Genomic DNA, 23689 nt, shown 5'->3' on the forward strand with positions numbered 1-23689 from the left:
GATCACAAAAAACATGACTAAAGTAACTTAGCACACATGCAGTTACAAATATATATATTAACTTAAAAAAGTACTGAATAATATCAAGACCATTTTCTTCAAAACTATTATTCAATTTAGTGAAATTGATTTGAGACCATAAGGGAAGACAGGTAAGATATATTTTCAAAGTAATTAAAAGAATCAGTTATTCCCTATAACAATTTGTGCACTTTCCCAAATTAAATGTTGATTCTTTTCAATGAGGACATAAAAATCTGGCAAATATCATGATAAAAGTAAAAATTATTAAAATTCAGATACTGCTTTATATGATTTGTTTTTACTAAAAGTAATCAGATCTCTTTGGAGAAATGACTGTGTCCATGGCTGAAGTGGAAAATGTAATAAAACAGCTTGAAACATCTTATCAGAAGTAAGAAAGTACTCAAAAATTATGGGAACACATTAAAATGCCAAAGGAGTGAACTTTGAGGTTCATATCTAGAACAGTTAAGGATGTAATGATAAATAAATAGTTGTAATCCATTGATAAAAAAAATCATGAGTCCATATTGACAGACAAAACAGAGAGAGAGAAGAGACAGATACAGATGCACTTGTTGTTGTTCAGTTGCTCAGTCATGTCAGACTCATTGTGACCCCAGGGATTGCAGCACACCAGACTTCCCTGTCCTTCACCACCTCCCGGAGCTTACTCAAACTCATGTCCATTGAGTCAGTGATGCCATCCAATCATCTCTTCCTCTGTTGTCCCCTTCTCCTCCTGCCTTCAATCTTTGCTAGCATCAGGGTCTCTCTGATGAGTTAGCTCTTCACATCAGGAGGCCAAAGTATTGAAGCTTCAGGTTCAACATCAGTCCTTCCAATGAATATTCAGACTTATTTCCGTTAGGAGTGACTGGTTTGATCTCCTTGCTGTCCAAGGGACTCTCAAGAGTGTTCTCCAGCACCACAGTTCAAAAGCATCAGTTCTTCAGTGCTCAGCCTTCTTTATGGTTCAACTCTCACATCCATACATGACTACTGGAAAAACCATAGCTTTGACAACGTGAACCTTTGTTGGCAAAGTAATGCCTCTGCTTTTTAATATGCTGTCTAGGTTTGTCATAGCTTTTCTTCCAAGGAGCAAGTGACTCATAGAGACAGATAGATAGATATAGGACTTTTCCATATACTAAACTTGACAACCCATATATATAAAAGCAATGAATGAGTTGGAATGCCACATTTTGTAAACATCATTACTAATAATTGAATCAGGCAAGTAATCGATAGATGCTCAAATGAGTTGCTGAAAGCTTTATGAGGAACAGAATATTTACATATTAATTTTAATGGATGCTCCATTAAATTACATTAGGGGAAAAAAAGAATGATTTTATAATGGAGATGGTTGTGATGAATCATCTTTACCAAGTGATCTGAGTTAGTGTCACCAACAATGGGACAAGTTAATATCATGCACCTACTCAGGGATGTTTTTCCTGAAGAGGGTGAATAATCTGAATCAAAAATGGGGAATTTTGTATCATTCCATTTGAGGAACACTCTACTAAAGAAGTACTCTTATTCCCTTAAAATATATCAGTGTCATGAAACCCAAAGAAAGATTGAGTATTCCAAATGAAGGAAAACTAAAGAGTGGGAGGACTAGCGAGAGAAAACTATGAATTAAAAAATCATGTTAATATGAAATTGCCTGATTTTAATAATTGTATTGTGGTTAAGTTAAATAAGTATCTTTGCTCTTGGAGAAATAAATGAGGAATTTAAGGTAAATATGCATCATGTCTCCAATGTAAACTGAAGGGGTTCAGAAAGAAAGAATATGTTATATATGGAGAGAAAAAGAGAATAAAAAGGCAAATATAAAAGAAATATTAAAATTCATTGTATCTGGGTTTTTGTATATGGGAGTTCCTTGTACAGTTCTTAACGCTTTTCTATCTTTAAATATGTCTCATATTCATCGATTTTGAGGAGTACGTAGGACAAGGACTCAACCTTTGTCTGAGCTCATTTTGAGATGAGTAACTCCAATTTCCTTGATCCTCCACCTCTAACTCCTCTTATCACATTTCATTCCTTGACAAGCTGTCATTAAGGAATGGAAAGTAACCAGTCATGGGTCACAGAATTCATCTTGGTAGGCTTCCATCTCAGCGCAAAGATGGAAAAGCTTCTCTTCTGGATCTTCTCCCTGTTTTACATCTTCAGTCTGCTGGCAAATGGCATGATCTTGGGACTCATCTGTCTGGACCTGAGACTGCACACCCCCATGTACTTCTTCCTCTCACATCTGGCCATCATCGACATGTCCTATGCTTCCAACAATGTCCCCAAGATGATGGCAAACTTAGCAAACAAGAATAGAACCATCTCCTTTGTCCCATGCATACTGCAGACTTTTTTGTATTTGGGGTTTGCTGCTACGGAGTGCCTGATTTTGATGGTGATGTCCTACGATAGGTTTGTGGCGATCTGTCATCCCCTCCAGTACACTGTCATCATGAACTGGAGAGCTTGCAGGGTCCTGGCTACCACTTCCTGGGCATGTGGATTTATTCTGGCTCTGGCCCATGCAGTTCTCCTCCTAAGATTGCCCTTCTGTGGGCCTTGGGAAGTGAACCACCTCTTTTGTGAAATTCTGTCTGTCCTCAAGCTGGCCTGTGTTGACACATGGATCAACCAAGTGGTCCTCCTTGCTGCTTCTATATTTGTCTTAGTTGGGCCCCTGTGCTTAATGCTAGTCTCTTACATACGTATCCTCTGCGCTGTCCTGAAGATCCAGTCAAAGGAGGGCCGCAGAAAGGCTTTCTCCATCTGCTCCTCCCACCTCTGTGTGGTTGGACTCTTCTTTGGCATAGCCATGTTGGTTTATATGGTGCCAGACTCCAATCAACGAGAAGAGGAGGAGAAAATACTGTCCCTGTTTCACAGTCTCTTTAATCCATTCCTGAACCCTCTCATTTACAGCCTGAGGAATGCTCAGGTGAAGGGTGCGTTGTACAGAGCTCTGCAGAAGAGGTCCGTGTGAGGGGTACATACAGTGTTGTTTGGGGATTTTCTTTTAAAATGTGTGGCTTGCTGAAAGAAAAACTCAGAAAAATTTCCCGATGAGAAATTTGATATGAATATGGTAATTGTCCAAATTCTATAAGGCAAAGACTCTTGGAAATGAGCATCTTTTGTCCCTTTGTCTTTCAGTTCAGTTCAGTTGCTCAGTCGTGTCCGACTCTCTGCGACCCCATGAATCGCAGCATGCCAGGCTTCCCTGTCCATCACCAACTCCCGGAGTTAACCCAAACTCATGTCCATTGAGTCAGAGATGCCATCCAGCCATCTCATCCTCTGTCGTCCCCTTCTCCTCCTGCCCCCAATCCCTTCCAGCATCAGGGTCTTTTCCAATGAGTCAACTCTTTGCATGAGGTGGCCAAAGTACTGGAGTTTCAGCTTCAGCATCAGTTCTTCCAATGAACACCCAGGATTGATCTCCTTTAGGATGGACTGATTGGACCACCCTTTGTCTTTAGGGACAGCTAAATTATCAGATTATTTAGTCTTTCTTAAAAAATACTGAACTCTATCTTTTAAAACTAGGAATATTAATGAATGAAGAAAAAATGTAGGAAAATTACATTCTTATATTTTTCTGGCTTATGTACTTAGACATACATGACTTCTTATCGCCTTCTAGTAGCTGGACACAGTACAGTAAAATTATGTCATAAGAGAAATCCTCCAAAGTAGAGCTGAAATTTCAATACAGAAAATACTGAAGTTAAATTATTCTCTCTCACCAATTTTAAGGCCAATGGATGAAGCAAGAGTTTAGATAATCTCTAAATTCCTTGTGGAATAATTTAGAAGTAAAGAGAAAAAGTTAGAGAAAGTATTAGTTCAACGAGAAACTATGTAAATGTAAACAAACATATAAAAGTTTAGGATTTGATCAAATGAAGAAAATTCATTAATAATGTTTAAATTATACTGGAGGTATGGGTTTTGAGTACTGCTCAAACTTTATATTTACTCTTATATTATGATGATTTCTAATAAGACAAGATTTAATCAGTTGAAGTTCCTGAAATTTTCATCACCAATATTTTTGTAATTTTAACCAACCTGTCTGAAGATGGTTTAGGGTGGCACCAAGCAGAATGAGACAACTATGATATAACTGACATTATTTCTCATTCATGGTGGCAAAAGTTTCATGGACTTATGAAAACAGATTAAACAACTGTCTCCATGATGCTGATGGAAATTATTACGATTGGATGTTTGCATATATTGCAAAATGATCACCTAAATAAGTCTAGTTACATTCATCACCATAGGTAGTTACAAAAATGTTTTTCTTATGATGAAAACTTCTAAAATCTACTATCTTAGCAACTTTCAAGTACATAATATAGTATTATTAATCATAGTCACTACTCTGTAATATGTCCCCTTGACTTATTTATTTTATAATTGAAAGTTTATCACTCTTGACCCCTTAACCGATTTTGCCCACCCTCCACCCCCTTCCTCTGCCTCTGGGAACCACCAATCTATTCTCTGTATCAATGAGCTCGGTTTTTGTTCTAATATTTGTTTTAGGTTACACATATAAGTGAGATTATATGCTATTTGTCTTTCTCCCTGACTTATTTTACTTATCATATGCCCTCAAGGCCCTTGCAATGTTGTTGCGAATGGCAAAATTTCCTTCCCCATTATATATACAATTTATTCATTGAGGGACGCTTAGATTGCTTCCACATCTTGGCTATTGTAAATAATGCTGCAATGAACATGGGGGTACATATGTCTTTTTGAGTTGGTGTTTTTGTTCTTTTGGATAAATACTCAAAAGTGGAATTGCTGGAGCATTTGGTAATACTATATTTTGATGGAGAACCCTCCATACTGTTTTTCATAGTGGCTATACCAATTCGCATTACCACCAACAGTGCACAAAGGTTCTCTTTTCTCCCCATCCTTGTCAACACTTGTTATTTCTTGTTTTTTTTTTTTTTTAAATAATAGATATTCTAATAGGTGTAAGATGGTATCTTATTGTGGTTTGTTTGTACTTCCCTAATGATTAGTGATATTGAACACCTTTCAATGTACCCATTGTCCATCTGTATGTCTTCTTTGGAAAAGTATTCAGATCCTCTGCCCACTTAAAAATTGGTTTCTCTCTCTCTCTCTCTTTTTTTTTTGGCTGTTGAGTTGTATGAGTTCTTTATATACTTTGGATACTAACCTCTTGTAAGACTTCCAAATATCTTCTCCTGTTTGATAGGTTGCCTTTTCATTTTGTTGATGGTTTCCTTTGCTGTGCAGACTCTTTTCAGTTTTATCATTAAATGCATCATAATGACATTGATTATTCACTATTTTCTGACAGGTCATGAAAATTTTATTTACCTCAAGAGTTAAATTATAGATTAAGTACAAAATTTATCATAATTAACTTACATTTAAAAAATATATAGTGTCCAAAGCATGAAATATACTATTCAACACTGTAAGTAGATATAATAGGCATTAAAAAAGACAACCAGTCAAAAAGGTGAAGTCCAGATTACTACTCTAGACATTACACATAAATAAACACACAGAGTTGCTTAGCCTGGCAGAAGATAATTATTTTTACAAACTTTGTTGCAGGTTTCGATAATTATTTTTACAAATTTCTTTGTTGCAGGTTTTTTCCAGTTATTTTATGCCTAAATTGTTCACATGCTGCCAATGTATAATTGTAATTATAATTTTAAAATAAAGGGAATCCTTAAAATATAAACTGTTACCATTTTTAGAGTTAGAAGTTCTTCAAATAAAATAGTTCTAGAGAAGATCTAAATGTTTCAATTCAGTGCTCCCAGTGAGAATTTAAAAATTTGGTTAACTGTTGCCCAAAGTCAATACCTCAGATTCTAAAATGTCAGTCTATATATTTTGAATATGTTTAAGTATATTCAACAATATAAGCAACGCTTGTCAACTATAAAGTTATTCCAGTGATTCAAATGTTTATTTTCTCTATATAATTGAAATAGGAAAAATCATCATATGGTTGTAATATTAAACATAATGCATTTTTAGGTAAAAGTATAAAGCATTTCTCCATTTTGTTATTTCTTTTAAAGAAAGAATGAATGAAAAAAAAACAGAGAGTAAAATTCAATGCTCTTAAAATAAGGTAATAAAAAATAGCATCTCTAAACAATTATCTAGTTCAAAATTATTTTTAGAGTATAGTTTTTTAGCATAATTTTATTTTCACACTTGTTCTTAGCTATACATTTTCCCTTCCATTCCTATAATACTGTCAAGATGTTAGAGCGATATTTTTGTTGTTCTGATGTAGCTGTGAATACTGTATTGTACGTTGCATTATAGGAAAGCTTATAGAACCTTTCGTTATAGGAGAGGGCCAGTATAGGAGCCTTCTGGTAATTGGAAGTTATGAAGTTTCTACTGAGTCATAGTGGAGACAAATTCTACCCTGTATCCTGACTGAAAGCTTTCATCCTCACAAAAAAGGTCATGGAAGAGGGAACACACACACACACATTTGGACACAACACTGCCATTATACAAAACAATACAGTGACCCAAATGTCAAGGATTCAGAGATACATCAGGTTAAAAGAGCAGACACTGCTAGGTTGGAGTCAGAGAGACAAGTGAATGAACCCCATTTTTCCCTACTTATTTTGTGGCTGGAGTCAGTACTTAAAATATAGGACCCTCATGGTGAAATAGGAACAATCTTATGTCATAGAAAATTAAGACCTGCCAATAAGATACTGCATCAGCACAGTGCTCGACACATAACATACACGGAGAAAATGCTGTTCTCGAGTACATAATATCTAGAGGCCAGCGGTCAAGCCTGAAGCCTGAGGGTTGTCCCCAGTTGTGGACACGATATGAAGAGTCATGTGTCCAGCTGCCCAGAAGTAAGGCTCTCTCCACTTGAGCTCTGCCTCCAAAAGCAGGGTCCTGCTCTGGGGCCTCTCACAGCTGAACAAGTAGTTGTGTTGGCAGCAGTTGCATACTTACTAGTTATTGCTATTATGCCAGATCAGTGTTGTTCATTCGCCTTCAGAGTCTTCAGAGATCTCTGGTTTCTTATCCCCAGCAAGGATCTTTTCATTCTTCTACTATCTGAGAAAGCAATATCTTTTATGGCCACAAGACAATGTCAGGGGCTCTGAAAAGTCAAGGGAGTAATATCTTCTAACCAGGTATGGTACCTTTTCCTTAAGAATAATGTAAAGAACCTGTTAGGTGACCAGCAGCATTGACAGTTGATCCTTAAACAACTGAAAATCCAGGTATAACTTATGGCTGGCCCTCCATACAGGTGGATCTTCTATATGTGTGGATTCAATCAACCACAGATTCTGTAGAACCATAGCATTTACTTTTGAACAAATTTGCATATAAGTGGGTCCATGCAGTTCAATCCCCATGCTGTTCAAGTGCTAACTCTACATGGGTAGGGGGCTCTAATTTCTTGAAAGAGGTGCTTCTCAGTCACTTTCTCTACCATTTTCTCAAATAAAGACTAATCTCAGTGCCTGTGGTGTAGAACAGCAGTCCCCAATCTATTTGGCACCAGGAATCAGTTTCATGGAAGACGATTTTTCCACAGACAGGGTTGGGGGGATGGTTTGGGGATGATTCAAGCATGTTACATTTATTTTGCTTTCATTTATTTTACTTTATTTCAAGGGCTTCCCTTGTGGCTCAGCTGGTAAAGAATCCAGCTGCAATGCAGGAGACCTGGGTTCGATCCCTGGGTTGGGAAGATCTCCTGGAGAAGGAAAAGGCTACCCACTCTGGTATTCTGGCCTGGAGAATTCCATGGACTGTATAGTCCATGGGGTTGCAAAGAGTTGTACATGATTGAGCAACTTTCACTTTCTTATTTCTATTATTACTACATTAGCTCTACCTCAGAACGCCAGGCATTAGACCTCAGATGTTGGGGACCCCTGGTGATAGAAGGTTCAATCCAGGGACAGATGACAAATATAAGTACACAAGAATCAGAGCAGGTAGTGGGAAATACAATTCAATAGAAGAAAATGATGTAGGCTTTAATTAGAAGCCCCAGTGGCTCTAGAGGTAAAGAACATGTCTGCCAATGCAGGAGACACAGGAGACATGGGTTTGATCCCTGGATAGGGAGGATCCCCTAGAGAAGGAAATCACAATCCACTCCAGTGTTCTTGCCTGGGAAATTCCACGGACAGAAAAGCCTGTCTGGCCACAGTCCATGGGATTGGAGCCCCATGGAGTCTAGAGCCTGCCAGGCTACAGTCCAAAGCTGGCTACAGTCCAGCTTTAATTACCTGGACCAGGTGGTTCATTCCTTTCTGCTGGGGTTCTCTAAAGTTTAACTTATTTATGATTATCTGTCACTGTTTCATCCCTGACAAGGCACAACCTGATTAGTGGTGAATCAAGCAATGGGACAGGATATCAATTAGTAACCATTTATTGAGCACAGTCATTGAATGCAGATTCCTGAGTTCAAATCCAAGCTCTGGTACTTACCAGACACTGTGTCTGGGCTGGTTATTTAAATAGTGTCTCAGTCTCCATCTCTGACTCAGTTCTATCATCTGTAAAATGGGAAGAATTGCACTTGGCTCATAGGGTAATCATGCAGATTGAGTTAACTTTTTAACTTCATAGGGCATGCATAAACATAGCAGGGACTGTGCGTTTCACTGGTAAATCACATAGAATAAATAAATCTACCATAGCTTGGCATTGTGGTAGGATCAGAAGCCAAGAATAGAAAACTTTCCCCTTTAATGTATCTTCCTGACCCAGGGATCGAACCCAGATCTCCCGCACTGTGGGCATACACTTTACCCTCTGAGCGACCAGGGAAGCCCAGAGTTTGATTAGTCATTCATAGACCTTGGAAGACTCTAAAGAGGTAGTTGTGTTTTTCTAGCCTTATTCTTTCATTTGGGGAAGAAATTATTTCCCCCACTTTATAGATGAAGCAATCAGGAATATTCAGGAAGTTTAAATTACTTATCAAAAGTGAAAAAAGTAAAAAAGAACTCAATGAGAAGAGAGGAACTAGAAACTGAGGAAGGAGTTGTCTTAAACCTGTAGTGAGACAGGCCTTTTTGGAAGAGGCAATTCACAGCTCCTGCTGAAAGTGATTAGAATTCTGATAAAATTTCAACAGTTTTCTAAGACACTGATAATCTTTCAAGATCCTTTCTGGGAATGTAGGGTTGCCCACTCAGCTGACTATCAGTTTTGGAACCTACTTACATTTTAGTCCATTTTGAGACTAATCTGATAATCTTTAACCAGACATTTCTTAATGGTTATTGCCTCCCTTTTTTCCTACAAAATGCTCTTACCAGCAAGGGGCATCTTTGAGTGAGGCTTATACAGTGTCAGTCACTCAGTGCTGTCCAAGTCTGCAACACCATGGGCTGTAGCCTGCCAGGCTCCTTTGTCCATGGGATTCTCCAGGCAAGAACACTGGAGAAGGTTGCCATTTCCTTCTCCAGGGGATCTTCTCGACCAGGAATCAAACCTAGGCCTCCTGTATTGACAAGAAGATTCTTTACCGTCTAAACCATCAGGGAAGCCCAGCAACTTCTCATTTACCAGCATATTTGAAATGAAACTGTGATGTGGGCCCCAAATTATTTTATCTGAGAAGTTGTCTTTAAATATATATGTATTTCCCGACTTAATACAACATTCCTTTCTATATTCTTAATGATTCTTACTCCTTGCTGCTTCTCATTAATCCTAAAACTCATGGATTCATTGAATTGGAAGAAATACTAAGGATCAACTTGGCCAAATTTCTTCATTGAAAGCATAAGCATCTTCTCAACTGCAGCCATGGAGACTCAGAGAGATCTTTAAGCAAATATAAGTATCTTGAATAAGCTATGTTTATCTTTTATATGGGCAAACTTTTTTTTTTCTATTTTCAGTGGATTTATTTATTATTTATTTATTGTCTTTCCTTTTCCCATAGAGGTTCCAGACAAGAGTAAAAGTAAGTCCTCTTCTTTCTCTCTCTCTCTTTCAAAGGATAAGACAAGAGAAGACATGAGACAACAGTGGTTCTCAAACCTGAGTTTTTTACCAGAACCACTTGGAGGATTTTTAAAACTCTGATTGCTGGCCTCCAATCTGTGGTCTCTGATTCCGTAAATTTAGAGTGAGGTCCAAAATTTTGCATTTTCAACAAATTTCGAGGTTATGAAGATGGTGCCAGTCAAGGAATAGCCCATAAGATAAGCTACCTCAAAGGAAAATCCTTCTTTGATCATCCCTGAGAGAGGGGGTGGACTGAGAGAGATGTATAATCCAAAGGCATGATGTTGGGAGACTCTCGGACTGGAGGGGAAGGTGCTGAGTAGATGGAGGGTTAAAGGATGTGATGGGAGAGGGTGTCAGGAAGATTCCTGGAGGGCCTTGATGGGACGTTCCATATGGTAGTCAGGTTCTCACCCTAAGAAGCCACTTCTGATTCTCTACCATTTGACACTCTTTGTAAGGACTGGAGTGTATCAATGTAAACTGGGAAAAGAACTGGTTGAAGGTATTTTGAAACTGCCTTAGGAAAAGGTCAAGACTCCTCTTTTGAGCTCACCACAAGCGAAGTGGTGGTGAGGCAGATCCACTCTTCAGTTCAGTTCAGTTCAGTCACTCAGTTGTGTCCAACTCTTTGCAACTCCATGGACTGCAGCATGCCAGGCTTCCCTATCCATCACCAACTCCTGGAGCTTACTCAAACTCATGTCCATTGAATTGGTGATGCCATCCAATTCATCCTCTGCCGTCCCCTTCTCCTCCCACCTTCAATCTTTCCCAGCATCAGGGTCTTTTCAAATGAGGCAGTTCTTCGCATCAGGTGGCCAAAGTATTGGAGTTTCAGCTTCAGCATCATTCCTTCCAATGAATATTCAGGATTGATTGCCTTTAGGATAGACTGGTTGGATTTCCTTGCAGGGGAAAGTATCTTTGTTGGTTCCTCATATCCAGAGTCCCCTCCACCAGCCCCAAAGGCCTTGTTCAATAGGACAAAGGAGTGGGGAAAATGAATGCAACTTGATTGTAATGTGGATTCCTTCTCTGCCTTCTAATTTCCTGCAGGTGGGATAGATCTAAGAAAGGCCAGGTTCTCTTAATCAAAACGATCCTCCCTAATGTTATCCTATTTAAAGGTTATTTGGGGAACAGAATAAAATTTGGATTATTTTACAAAAACATCGCTCCCCGCCCGCACCCCCAACATCTATTAACATCTTTGGAGGTATTTTAACCAGTGTTCCCAGCGTGACCGTTGTCACCGCATCACACAGAGAGCCTGACAAACTAGCCGGCCAGGACTCTACCCCAGACCCTCGTCTTCAGAATGAGGACGCTGTAGTCTGGCATCTGAATTGTTAAAAGTTCCCAGGTGATTTTGATGTGCCCTTTAAGGGTCCAAAACAAACAAACAACAATCCGCCCCTCTCCAAAACCCAGTAGCTAGTCACTGCTCTCTGAAGCCTTTAATCCGGGTAGGGAAGAAACGCTGTAACCACCCGCCTGGCCCCGTTTAGGCGGAGGAAAAGCTGCAGGAGGTGCTGAGCTTAGGGAAAAAGAAATAAGACGGTAAGTGGGAGAGTGCTTCTGAAAAGGAGCCGCCATTACTGACCAAGGAACTTTGGCAGAAACATCCAGAATTGTACTAAAATTTGCTGCTGAAAGTCACCAGAGTCTTTAATCAACTGTGGTCTTTGAGAAACACAACTAAGAAAATTTCAGTTTTCCCAAGTCCACCGAGTTTCCGTTCCAGCTCTGAAGCTGCAGTGAGTGAGGGAGAGACTGAAGATAAGGGCCTGAAACTTTTACCTCCATTCTTTCTTTACTTAAAGGCCTAGTTTTCCGTTATTCAAAGGGCTACCCTAATTATGGCTTCTTTATAACTGGCAGACCACTCTCGGGGCGCTTAAAGGCATCAGCGCTTGGAGGATGCCCGAAAAAGGGAACAGTGGTTATTCCATGTGACATAAGGTGTTTGTTTGTTTGTTTAAGCTTTGCTAAGAGTTGTGGTTTGAATTTGTCTTGGAGGGAAATGGGATGCATTGATAATAACTTTGTAACTCATGTCTCTTACCTGGTGAATAGAACATAAATCTGAAATATTTGGTTAAAGTCTCTGCTTATTCAAGAATTTAAAGAAATAAATTTCACTGATTCACATTGTAAATGAACTCCACATCCTTAACTGTAGAAGAAGCTATTTCTTTTCTAATGCTTTTCTCTTGTGTAGCTGTTTTTGACTAGTTGACTCAAAGAATCTGGATAAAATGTCTTGAAAAATGAGCTTCTATGGATAACATGTAATGCTTAAGTATTTTTCTTAATCTGTACAAACTCTTCATCCCTGGAGATAGTTTTGTGTTTTCCACTAATTATGATGGCAGAATTTTCCCTCCATATCTGGTATTCAGAAATTGTGTGTGTGTGTGTGTGTGTGTGTATATACATGTGTGTTTTCCTCAAAGGCTTAAATGCTTGGAAGTTTTTTTCTCCCCCTTCCTATAAAGAACATGTGGGATTCCCTGATAGTTCAGTTGGTAAAGAATCTGCCTGCAATGCAGGAGACCCCAGTTCGATTCCTGGGTTAGGAAGATCCGCTGGAAAAGGGATTGGCTACCCACTTCGGTATTCTTGGGCTTCCTTTGTGGCTCAGCTGGTAAACAACCCATTACAGTGTGGGAGACCTGGGTTCTTCCCTGGGTTGGGAAGATCCCCTGGAGAAGGGAAATGCTACCCACTCCAGTATTCTGGCCTGGAGAATTCCATGGACTGTATAGTCCATGGGGTCACAGAGTCAGACACAGCTGAGTGACTTTCACAAAGAACATGTGGATTCTCAAGATCAGAATTATTTTTTTTAATTTTATTTTATTTTTAAACTTTACAAATTGTGTTAGTTTTGCCAAATATCAAAATGAATCCACCACAGGTATACATGTGTTCCCTATCCTGAACCCTCCTCCGCCTCCCTCCCCATACCATCCCTCTGGGTCGTCCCAGTGCACTAGCCCCAAGCATCCAGTATTGTGCATCGAACCTGGACTGGCAACTCGTTTCATACATGATATTATACATGTTTCAATGCCATTCTCCCAAATCTTCCCACCCTCTCCCTCTGCAACAGAGTCCATAAGACTGTTCTATACATCAGTGTCTCTTTTGCTGTCTCGTATACAGGGTTATTGTTAGCATCTTTCTAAATTCCATATATATGCATTAGTATACTGTATTGGTGTTTTTCTTTCTGGCTTACTTCACTCTGTATAATAGGCTCCAGTTTCATCCACCTCATTAGAACCGATTCAAATGTATTCTTTTTAATGGCTGAGTAATACTCCACTGTGTATATGTACCACTGCTTTCTTATCCATTCATCTGCTGATGGACATCTAGGTTGCTTCCATGTCCTGGCTATTATTTACAGTGCTGCGATGAACGTTGGGGTACACGTGTCTCTTTCCCTTCTGGTTTCCTCAGTGTATACGCCCAGCAGTGGGATTGTTGGATCATAAGGCAGTTCTATTTCCAGTTTTTTAAGGAATCTCCACACTCTTCTCCATAGTGGCTGTACTAGTTTGCATTCCCACCAACAGTGTAAGAGGGTTCCCTTTTCTCCACACCCTCTCCAGCATTTATTGCTTGTAGACTTTTGGATTGTAGCCATTCTGACTGGTGTGAAATGGTACCTCATAATGGTTTTTATTTGCATTTCTCTGATAATGAGTGATGTTGAGCATCTTTTCATATGTTTGTTAGCCATCTGTATGTCTTCTTTGGAGAAATGTCTACTTAGTTCTTTGGCCCGTTTTTTGATTGGGTCATTTATTTTTCTGGAGTTGAGCTGTAGGAGTTGCTTGTATATTTTTGAGATTAGTTGTTTGTCAGTTGCTTCATTTGCTATTATTTTCTCCCATTCTGAAGGCTGCCTTTTCACCTTGCTAATAGTTTCCTTTGATGTGCAGAAGCTTTGAAGGTTAATTAGGTCCCATTTGTTTATTTTTGCTTTTATTTCCAATATTCTGGGAGGTGGGTCATAGAGGATCCTGCTATGATGTATGTCGGAGAGTGTTTTGCCTATGTTCTCCTCTAGGAGTTTTATAGTTTCTGGTCTTACATTTAGATCTTTAATCCATTTTGAGTTTATTTTTGTGTATGGTGTTAGAAAGTGTTCTAGTTTCATTCTTTTACAAGTGGTTGACCAGTTTTCCCAGCACCACTTGTTAAAGAGATTGTCTTTAATCCATTGTATATTCTTGCCTCCTTTGTCAAAGATAAGGTGTCCATATGTGCGCGGCTTTCTATTTTGTTCCATTGATCTATATTTCTGTCTTTGTACCAGTACCATACTGTCTTGATAACTGTGGCTTTGTAGTAGAGCCTGAAGTCAGGTAGGTTGATTCCTCCAGTTCCATTCTTCTTTCTCAAGATAGCTTTGGCTATTCGAGGTTTTTTGTATTTCCATACAAATTGTGAAATTATTTGTTCTAGCTCTGTGAAGAATACTGTTGGTAGCTTGATAGGGATTGCATTGAATCTATAAATTGCTTTGGGTAGTAACACCTATCCTACTCAAACTCTTCCAGAAAATTGCAGAGGAAGGTAAACTTCCAAACTCATTCTATGAGGCCACCATCACCCTAATACCAAAACCTGACAAAGATCCCACAAAAAAAGAAAACTACAGGCCAATATCACTGATGAACATAGATGCAAAAATCCTTAACAAAATTCTAGCAATCAGAATCCAACAACACATTAAAAAGATCATACACCATGACCAAGTGGGCTTTATCCCAGGGATGCAAGGATTCTTCAATATCCGCAAATCAATCAATGTAACACACCACATTAACAAATTGAAAAATAAAAACCATATGATTATCTCAGTAGATGCAGAGAAAGCCTTTGACAAAATTCAACATCCATTTGTGATAAAAGCTCTCCAGAAAGCAGGAATAGAAGGAACATACCTCAACATAATAAAAGCTATATATGACAAACCCACAGCAAACATTATCCTCAATGGTGAAAAATTGAAAGCATTCCCTCTAAAGTCAGGAACAAGACAAGGGTGCCCACTTACACCATTACTATTCAACATAGTTTTGGAAGTTATGGCCACAGCAATCAGAGCAGAAAAAGAAATAAAAGGAATCCAAATTGGAAAAGAAGAAGTAAAACTCCCACTATTTGCAGATGACATGATCCTCTACATAGAAAACCCTAAAGACTCCACCAGAAAATTACTAGAACTAATCAATGATTATAGTAAAGTTGCAGGATATAAAATCAACACACAGAAATCCCTTGCATTCCTATACACTAATAATGAGAAAACAGAAAGAGAAATTAAGGAAACAATTCCATTCACCATTGCAATGGAAAGAATAAAATACTTAGGAATATATCTACCTAGAGAAACTAAAGACCTATATATAGAAAACTATAAAACACTGGTAAAAAAAATCAAAGAGGACACTAATAGATGGAGAAATATACCATGTTCATGGATTGGAAGAATCAATATAGTGAAAAAGATCAGAATTATTTTCAAAGTAACATCTCTATGCTTAGTAGTGACTCATTTGTAAGCCAGCTGGTCTCTATTAATAAGTCTCTCATATAACCATCTTTTAATTTGTTTTTTTTTTTTTTAATCCACATTTCTTTTCAAACCCCTATAAATGATAGCCAAAGTTCTGGTCCATCAAATCTAAATTCTAATTATAGGCATTCTCGTTTCATCTTCTGGTGGCACAAGTTTCATTTCTCATGATCTTTTTCACTTGGGTGGCGTCCTCAGTGTTTAAACAGCAAGACTCCTTGTTTATTATCCCCTCATTTCTGTTGCTTTCCATGCCAGGTGGCTGCCACATCTTTCCTAATGACAGCTGCCTGCCATAGCTGCCACCAGCCCCATGAGGACCATTGTGTGAGTGTAAATGCTCCCCCCACCCAAACCACCTAAACCACCCACTTGTTTGAAGAAATGGAACACAGAAGAATACTTCACTGTAAAACTGGCAACCTTCTGCCTTTGAGTGTGTTTAAAATGCCCAACCAAGGACTGCCAAATGTCCTTAAAGTCCAATTAGAAAGACTTCTCCACTTCAAAAAAAAAAAAAAAAAAATTCCTGCCATGGTAGAATGTTTGCCACTCAGAGACTTGTCTCAGTGTTTCCTCTTTTTATTGTAGAAACGTATTCTCCTTGCTACTGAACCTCTACTGACATAAAGGTAATAGCAGATGGATTTGAGCCAAAAGCCTATGATTAAAACCCCAGGTCTCTTGCACTGCAGGGAGATTCTTTACTGTCTGAGCCACCAGGGAAGCTCACACTTTCAAAAATTGTGTCCCAGACTTAGTTTTGTCTTTGACAGCAATCACTTAAATTCTATCAACTTTTCAGAAGTCCTTTTGGTTCCAACCTCTCTATAGCTATTCAGCACTCAGCTTCCCTTTTCCTGTGTTACATATGTCACCCCACCCCACCCCCAGACTCATCCCTACACACCCCTACTCCCTCTGCAGAAACTGTGAAGTCACAGTGAGGAACTGAAGGGAGGGGTGCTGTATCTTCTCTTTTTTTCTCCCTGTGTTTCCTCTCTACCATCTCTTTCTCCCTCCCTCATTTTCTCTCCATTTCCTTTTTCTTTTAAAATATCCATAAACTGAACCTAAGCATAAACCCACAATGTCCTGCCAATAAATGTGTTTGAGTATGATTGTACTCATCTTCAAGGGCAGTGAGAACAAAGCTGGCCACATTACCATGTTGTTTTGCATATGCAATATTTAGTCATGATATAGAATGTTTAATATCCCTTATGCATTATTAGGAGCAACTTCAATAGTTCAAATATTCATGTAAATAATATTACATTTTTTTTAAACTTAAAAAATTTGTAAATATTCTTAAAAACAATATTTCTGTCTGTTATCCTTATCAGTTGATCTATATCTTTAGTGCTTGAATAGTAATCACAAGTGCTTGACCTATAGTGAAGTCTTACTAAATATTTTTGAATGAACACAGGTATGAAAAAATGGCTAAATGAATGAAGAAGTAATCATAACATATTTATAAATGAGGAAAAGGACTTACCGATAGGAAAGTGTTAGGAGTTTGGGAGGAGGAATAAAAATGGAATTTGAACAGCTGTCAAGGCCAATATGGTGCTGTATATCTAACAATTCTAAGTCACTGTTTTGATGGACATTATAGTTAATTCTTATCTGTTGTGAAGGAGGCAGCTCGATGTATATTACTTATCAATAGTCCTTCAAACAATAAAACATATCTGCTGTCCTATAGAAAGCAACTTTTTTCATTGAAATTACTAAGCATCGGGCGGGCTGCTCGCTTCATTTCGGGGGCGTCCTTGTCCCTCCACGCCCGGCAGTTCCTGCCTCCGCCTTTCTCAGTCTTCTCGGTCCTACACGGTCCCGAGCGGACGGGCAGGCTGGCTCGGGCTGCGGCGGGCGGGTACGGCTGGAGTGTTCCTCGGCTGGTCGGCGGGACGCAGTGCACGCTGCTTGGCGCCAGGCTGATCGCGCCGCGTCCCCGGAAGCAGTGATGTTGGGCAGCTCCGCGCACGGGCCTGCGGCCCGCGAAGCGGGTTCCGTGGTTTGCAGCAGACGGCGTTCCAGGAGGACAGGAGAACGTCAACCCCGAGAAGTAGGCGCCCACCCAGCAGCTCCAGACCCGGGCTGGGCTGGCAGTACTGAGGGCCGGGAACTCGCGGGGTCCAGCTCCCCAGAGGCCTAAGACGTGACGGGTTGCACCTCTTAAGGATCTTCCTATAAATGATGAGTATGTCCCTGTTCCTCCCTGGAAAGCAAACAATAAACAGCCTGCATTTACTATTCATGTGGATGAAGCAGAAGAAGAGGTTCAAAAGAGGCCAACTGAATCTAAAAAATCAGAAAGTGAAGATGTCTTGGCCTTTAATTCAGCTGTTACTTTACCAGGACCAAGAAAGCCACTGGCACCTCTTGATTACCCAATGGATGGTAGTTTTGAGTCTCCACATACTATGGAAATGTCAGTTGTATTGAAAGATGAAAAGCCAGTGAGTGTTAATGAAGTACCAGACTACCATGAGGACATTCACACGTACCTTAGGGAAATGGAGGTTAAATGGAAGCCTAAAGTGGGTTACATGAAGAAACAGCCAGACATTACTAACAGTATGAGGGCTATCCTCGTGGACTGGTTAGTTGAAGTAGGAGAAGAATATAAACTGCAGAATAAGACCCTGCATTTGGCTGTGAACTACATTGATAGGTTTCTTTCATGCATGTCTGTGTTGAGAGGAAAACTTCAACCTGTGGGCACTGCTGCTATGCTTTTAGCCTCAAAGTTTGAAGAAATATACCTGCCAGAAGTAGCAGAGTTTGTATACATTACAGATGACACTTATACCAAGAAACAAGTTCTAAGGATGGAGCACCTAGTCTTGAAAGTCCTGGCTTTTGACTTAGCTGCACCAACAATAAATCAGTTTCTTACCCAGTACTTTCTGCATCAGCAGCCGGCAAACTGCAAAGTTGAAAGTTTAGCAATGTTTTGGGGAGAGTTAAGTTTGATAGATGCTGACCCATATCTAAAGTATTTGCCGTCAGTTATCGCTGCAGCCTTTCATTTAGCACTCTACACAGTCACAGGACAAAGCTGGCCTGAATCATTAGTACAGAAGACTGGATATACTCTGAAAACTCTAAAGCCTTGTCTCCTGGACCTTCACCAGACCTACCTCAGAGCACCACAGCACACATAACAGTCAATAAGAGAGAAGTACAAAAATTCAAAGTATCATGGTGTTTCTCTCCTCAACCCACCAGAGACACTAAATGTGTAACAGTGAAAAGACTGCCTTTGTTTTCTAAGATGTAAGTCACTCAAAGTATATGGTGTACAGATTTTATCTTAGGTTTTAATTTTACAATCATTTCTGAATACAGAAGCTTATGGTCCAGTACAAATTATGGTATCTATTACTTTTTAAATGGTTTTAATTTGTATATCTTTTGTAAATGTAACTATCTTAGATATTTGGCTAATTTTAAGTGGTTTCTGTTAAAGTATTAATGATGTCAGCTGTCAGGATAATAATTAATAAATTGATTTGGAAAATTTGGTTTGTAAGTCAAAAAAAAAAAATTACTAAGCATCCTGAGGAGAGAAAATGCAAATATCAAGAATTTATTTTTAGTGTAAAATGTTATTATAATAATATCTAGAAAATATTCCCTAGCTGGATTATTAATTTCAAAAATAGAAACACTGTTTCTAAAGGTTTATCACCCATGATATTACTTTGCATAATATTATACATGCAGTAGGGACTGAAACAGAAGCTTTTTAAATAAAGGGTGGAGTAAATGAGATTAAAAGCTCTCCCAACTCTGATTAGTGATTTATTTTCATAAGCTTCTTTGTTTGAGGTTGTATTACTTACCATACTTTTCTAAAATAATTTGCCTTTCATCGTATTTATTTGTTTAATTGGAGGATAATTGCTTTACAGTGTGCTGGTTTCTGCCGAACAATAATCATTATATTTTAAATTGAAATGCACTTGACATAGAACATTTTGTAAATTTAAGGTGTACAGTGTTCATTTGTTACATTTATATGTTGTAATGTGATTGTCATTGTAACAATAATTAGCACCTCTTTCACAATACATAATTATCCTTTTTTTATAGTGGTTGGAGTAATTAAATTCTAGTAGCTTACCAAGTTTGATTATAATACATTGTTGTTGTCTGTATTAACTATACTGTCCATTAGGTCTCTAGGGCTGATTTACTCCTCACTGTTAAATTTGTACCCTAAGCAACATTGATCCTATCCTCTTGCCCAAATCCCCCGGTAACCCCCATTTTACTCTCTCTTTATGAAGTCTGTCCTGTCGAGATCCCTCTTATCAGCGATACCATCCTTGTCTTTCTTGGTCTGGTTTATCTTAGCGTAGCGTGCTCGCGGTCCACCCATGCTGTTGCAAGTGGCAGAATGTCCTCCTTTCTCGTGGCTGAATAATACTTCCATGCAGAGTACATCATGAGAAACGCTGGGCTGGAGGAAACACAAGCTGGAATCAAGATTGCCGGGAGAAATATCAATAACCTCAGATATGCAGATGACACCACCCTTATGGCAGAACGTGAACAGGAACTCAAAAGCCTCTTGATGAAAGTGAAAGTGGAGAGTGAAAAAGTTGGCTTAAAGCTCAACATTCAGAAAACGAAGATAATGGCATCCAGTCCCACCACTTCATGGGAAATAGATGGGGAAACAGTGGAAACAGTGTCAGACTTTATTTTCCTGGGCTCCAAAATCACTACAGATGGTGACTGCAGCCATGAAATTAAAAGACACTTACTCCTTGGAAGGAAAGTTATGACCAACCTAGATAGCATATTCAAAAGCAGAGACATTCCTTTGCCAACAAAGGTTCGTCTAGTCAAGGCTATGGTTTTTCCTGTGGTCATGTATGGATGTGAGAGCTGGACTGTGAAGAAGGCTGAGCACCAAAGAATTGATGCTTTTGAACTGTGGTGTTGGAGAAGACTCTTGAGAGTCCCTTGGACTGCAAGGAGATCCAACCAGTCCATTGTGAAGGAGATCAGCCCTGGGATTTCTTTGGAAGGAGTGATGCTAAAGCTGAAACTCCAGTACTTTGGCCACCTCATGCGAAGAGTTGACTCATTGGAAAAGACTCTGATGCTGGGAGGGATTGGGGGCAGGAGGAGGAGGGGACGACAGAGGATGAGATGGCTGGATGGCATCACTGACTCGATGGACGTGAGTCTGGGTGAACTGCGGGAGTTGGTGATGGACAGGGAGGCCTGGTGTGCTGCGATTCATGGGGTCGCAAAGAGTCGGACATGACTGAGCGACTGATCTAATCTGATCTGATCTGATATATATATATATATATATGACATCTTCTTTATCCATATATCCACTGATGAGCACTTATGTTGTCTCCCTGTCTTGGCTATGGAGAATAATGCTGCAGTAAACATGGGGGTGCATGTGTCTTTTTGAAATCCTGTTTTCATCTCCTTTGGGATTATAACCAGAAAAGGAATTGCTGGATCATATCATAGTTCTATTTTTAATTCCTTAAGGAAACCCCATATGGTTTTTCATAATGGTTGAACCAAATTTCATTCCCATCAAGAGCATACAAAGTTTCCTCCCTGCCCCCCACATCCTCTCTAGCGCTTGTTATCTCTTATCTTCTTGATGATAACCAATTGCATGGGATTCCTCACATAAGTGAAAGGCTGGCCTTTGTTAAGCACAAACTAGTGACTCAATAATAATAGCAGAGAAGTTGGGATAAATGCATAGATTTAGTAACTGTGAAAGCTCCAGTGCTTTGGCCACCTGATGTGAAGAGTCAGCTAATTGGAAAAGACCCTGATGCTGGGAAAATTTGAAGGCAAAAGGAGAAGTGGGTGGCAGCGGACGAGATGATTGAATGGTATCACTGACTCAAAGCACATGAGTTTGAACAAACTCTGAGAAATAGTGAAGGACAGGGAAGTCGGTGCTTCAGTCCATGGTGTCACAGAGAGTTGGACATGACTTAGCGACTGAACAGCAACCACGTGTGAATGTGATGGTCGAGATTGTGAACATTGTCATGTGGTTTCTTTTATGTTCTCAGCTACTCTCATTCAGCTGAAACTGTGAGTGAGAGAATAGGTGGGAGATTTAAAGAGTGAGAAAATAGGGCATTTTCATCTGGGAGAGAAGACTAGGGAAATTTAGTATGATTTATAGCAGTAAGAGCCAAATTAACCGTAATACTCATGAATTTGAAGGGATCTTAGGTATTATGATTGCATGCTTTCTCTAGATCTGACAAAGCCATCCATCATCCAAGTTTAACATCTAAATGTTTAAAGCAGAGAGATTACAATGGATTCTCTAAATATAGGATATGTATTTAGGGGAAATGTTTTAGAAAGTGGACAAATACTTGGGGAGTAGCTTGAAACCAAAAGACGTCAGGAAAGCACTGAGGGACTGGATTCAATCTCCATTTTTTCCAACTAAAAAGTAGTATTTGCAATGGGAATTAATAGAAACTTTCATATTAACACTTTTCAGCAAAACTGCACTCCCGAAGGAAAATACAGTCCTTGGAGGGGTTGGCAACAAGCTCCATGGGGGTAACATTTATTACATCGTGAAACTTTCCAAAAGCAGGATATGGAGAGGAGCAATTTCAAGAAAAAGTACACAATACATGCATATCCTTGGGGATTGTACTGTGGGACATGGTTCATAATGTATGGCTGAGATCTATTAAATTCCTATATCAACATCCTCTTGATGAGGGACAACCTGCAATTCTAACATAGTTCTTACTTCTCAGCATAAGCAGGCATGCATGCACACACACACACACTCATACACTCATACACTCATCACTCACACATACACACATGCACACTGACAGCAAGCTGAAGAGCCAAGAGGAGAGGGGTAGGTTTTGCTCTAGTCTGTAGGGAAGAAAGAATGGTGAGAAGACGCTTAGTAATTTGTTCCCTGGACTCGTCAGGAATGCCTCTGGGGAATGGGCTGGTTTTAAGTGATCAGACTCTAAAACCCTCACTTCTAGAGGCTCCTGAGCACCCTGAGTTCTTCTCCATCTGGACAGAAAAGGTTTCTGGGACTCAACCATCCCCTGCACTCACTCCAGGGAGCAGGTGACTCAGCTCCAGCCATTCCCCATCTCTGTGAGTTTTCCTCTACATTCCAGCCCAAACTGAGAAAAATACCAGAAATAGTAGCAGCTCCCAGTTATATAAATCCTTACTTACACATTGATTAATGGTTTAAGAAGAGCAGGAGAGAAGGCCGGCAGAATCATCAGGGTTAGGAAAAAAGAAAAAACACCCTCTTGAAGCCCCCCTTTCTTGCTCTGTGCTGGGGTCTCAGAGTCACATCTGATACCCACGCTGTCTAAACATAGGTTTCTTACTCCTAGTCAGAGCCCCTCCCTGGTGTCCCACGTGTGGGCAGAAGCTGGTGAAACTCAGTGTCCCTGAATCGTAGCATCGAACTATAAGGGACATAAGGTCATCTAGAGCGTTTGCCTCCCTTACATGTGATGAAGCCAGAGGTGTTATGTGACTTGTCCTTCACTGTCTTTCATTTCTTCCTTGGCTGAGAACCATCTGTTACTTCTACATCCTAGACATGTCCTCCTGCCGGGGAAGGGAGAACACTGGAGCTCCTTTCCTTTCTGCTCAGTAGGGAGGTGTTAGTAAGTGGCTGGGAGAAGCCCTCTAGCCATTTGATAAAGATCCTGTTATTTTTCCTTTTGTAGCAAGGAAGCTGGTACCTGTACCAATTTAGCTTACCATGATTTGCTTCCAGAATTTCTCTTCAGGGATGGTTGTCCTCATCTGAGGATAACTAAACCTGATATTCTTCACAAGGATATATAATAATTTCCAGAATATCTTAATTACTAATTCCTTCCATGATATAAAGTCCAAGCATAGGAATTAAAACTATATATATCATCTATCTTTAGATATTTTTCTCATATTATCGAGGAATAT

General features: G+C 39.5%; 1 protein-coding gene and 1 pseudogene across 1 annotated transcript; both read left to right on the forward strand.

Moving 5' to 3' along the window:
- The first annotated feature begins 2110 nt into the window (after nt 1–2110).
- Nucleotides 2111–3040, forward strand: LOC109558021 (olfactory receptor 2A2-like). Its single transcript, XM_019959508.2, has one exon. It carries the CDS (start codon nt 2111–2113, stop codon nt 3038–3040), a length of 930 nt encoding a protein of 309 aa, XP_019815067.2.
- Nucleotides 3041–17672: 14632 nt separating this feature from the next.
- Nucleotides 17673–19232, forward strand: LOC109558150 (cyclin-A2 pseudogene; annotated as a pseudogene).
- The last annotated feature ends 4457 nt before the right edge of the window (nt 19233–23689 follow it).

This window comes from Bos indicus, chromosome 4, assembly GCF_029378745.1.
Source record: "Bos indicus isolate NIAB-ARS_2022 breed Sahiwal x Tharparkar chromosome 4, NIAB-ARS_B.indTharparkar_mat_pri_1.0, whole genome shotgun sequence".
Lineage (NCBI taxonomy): Eukaryota > Metazoa > Chordata > Mammalia > Artiodactyla > Bovidae > Bos > Bos indicus.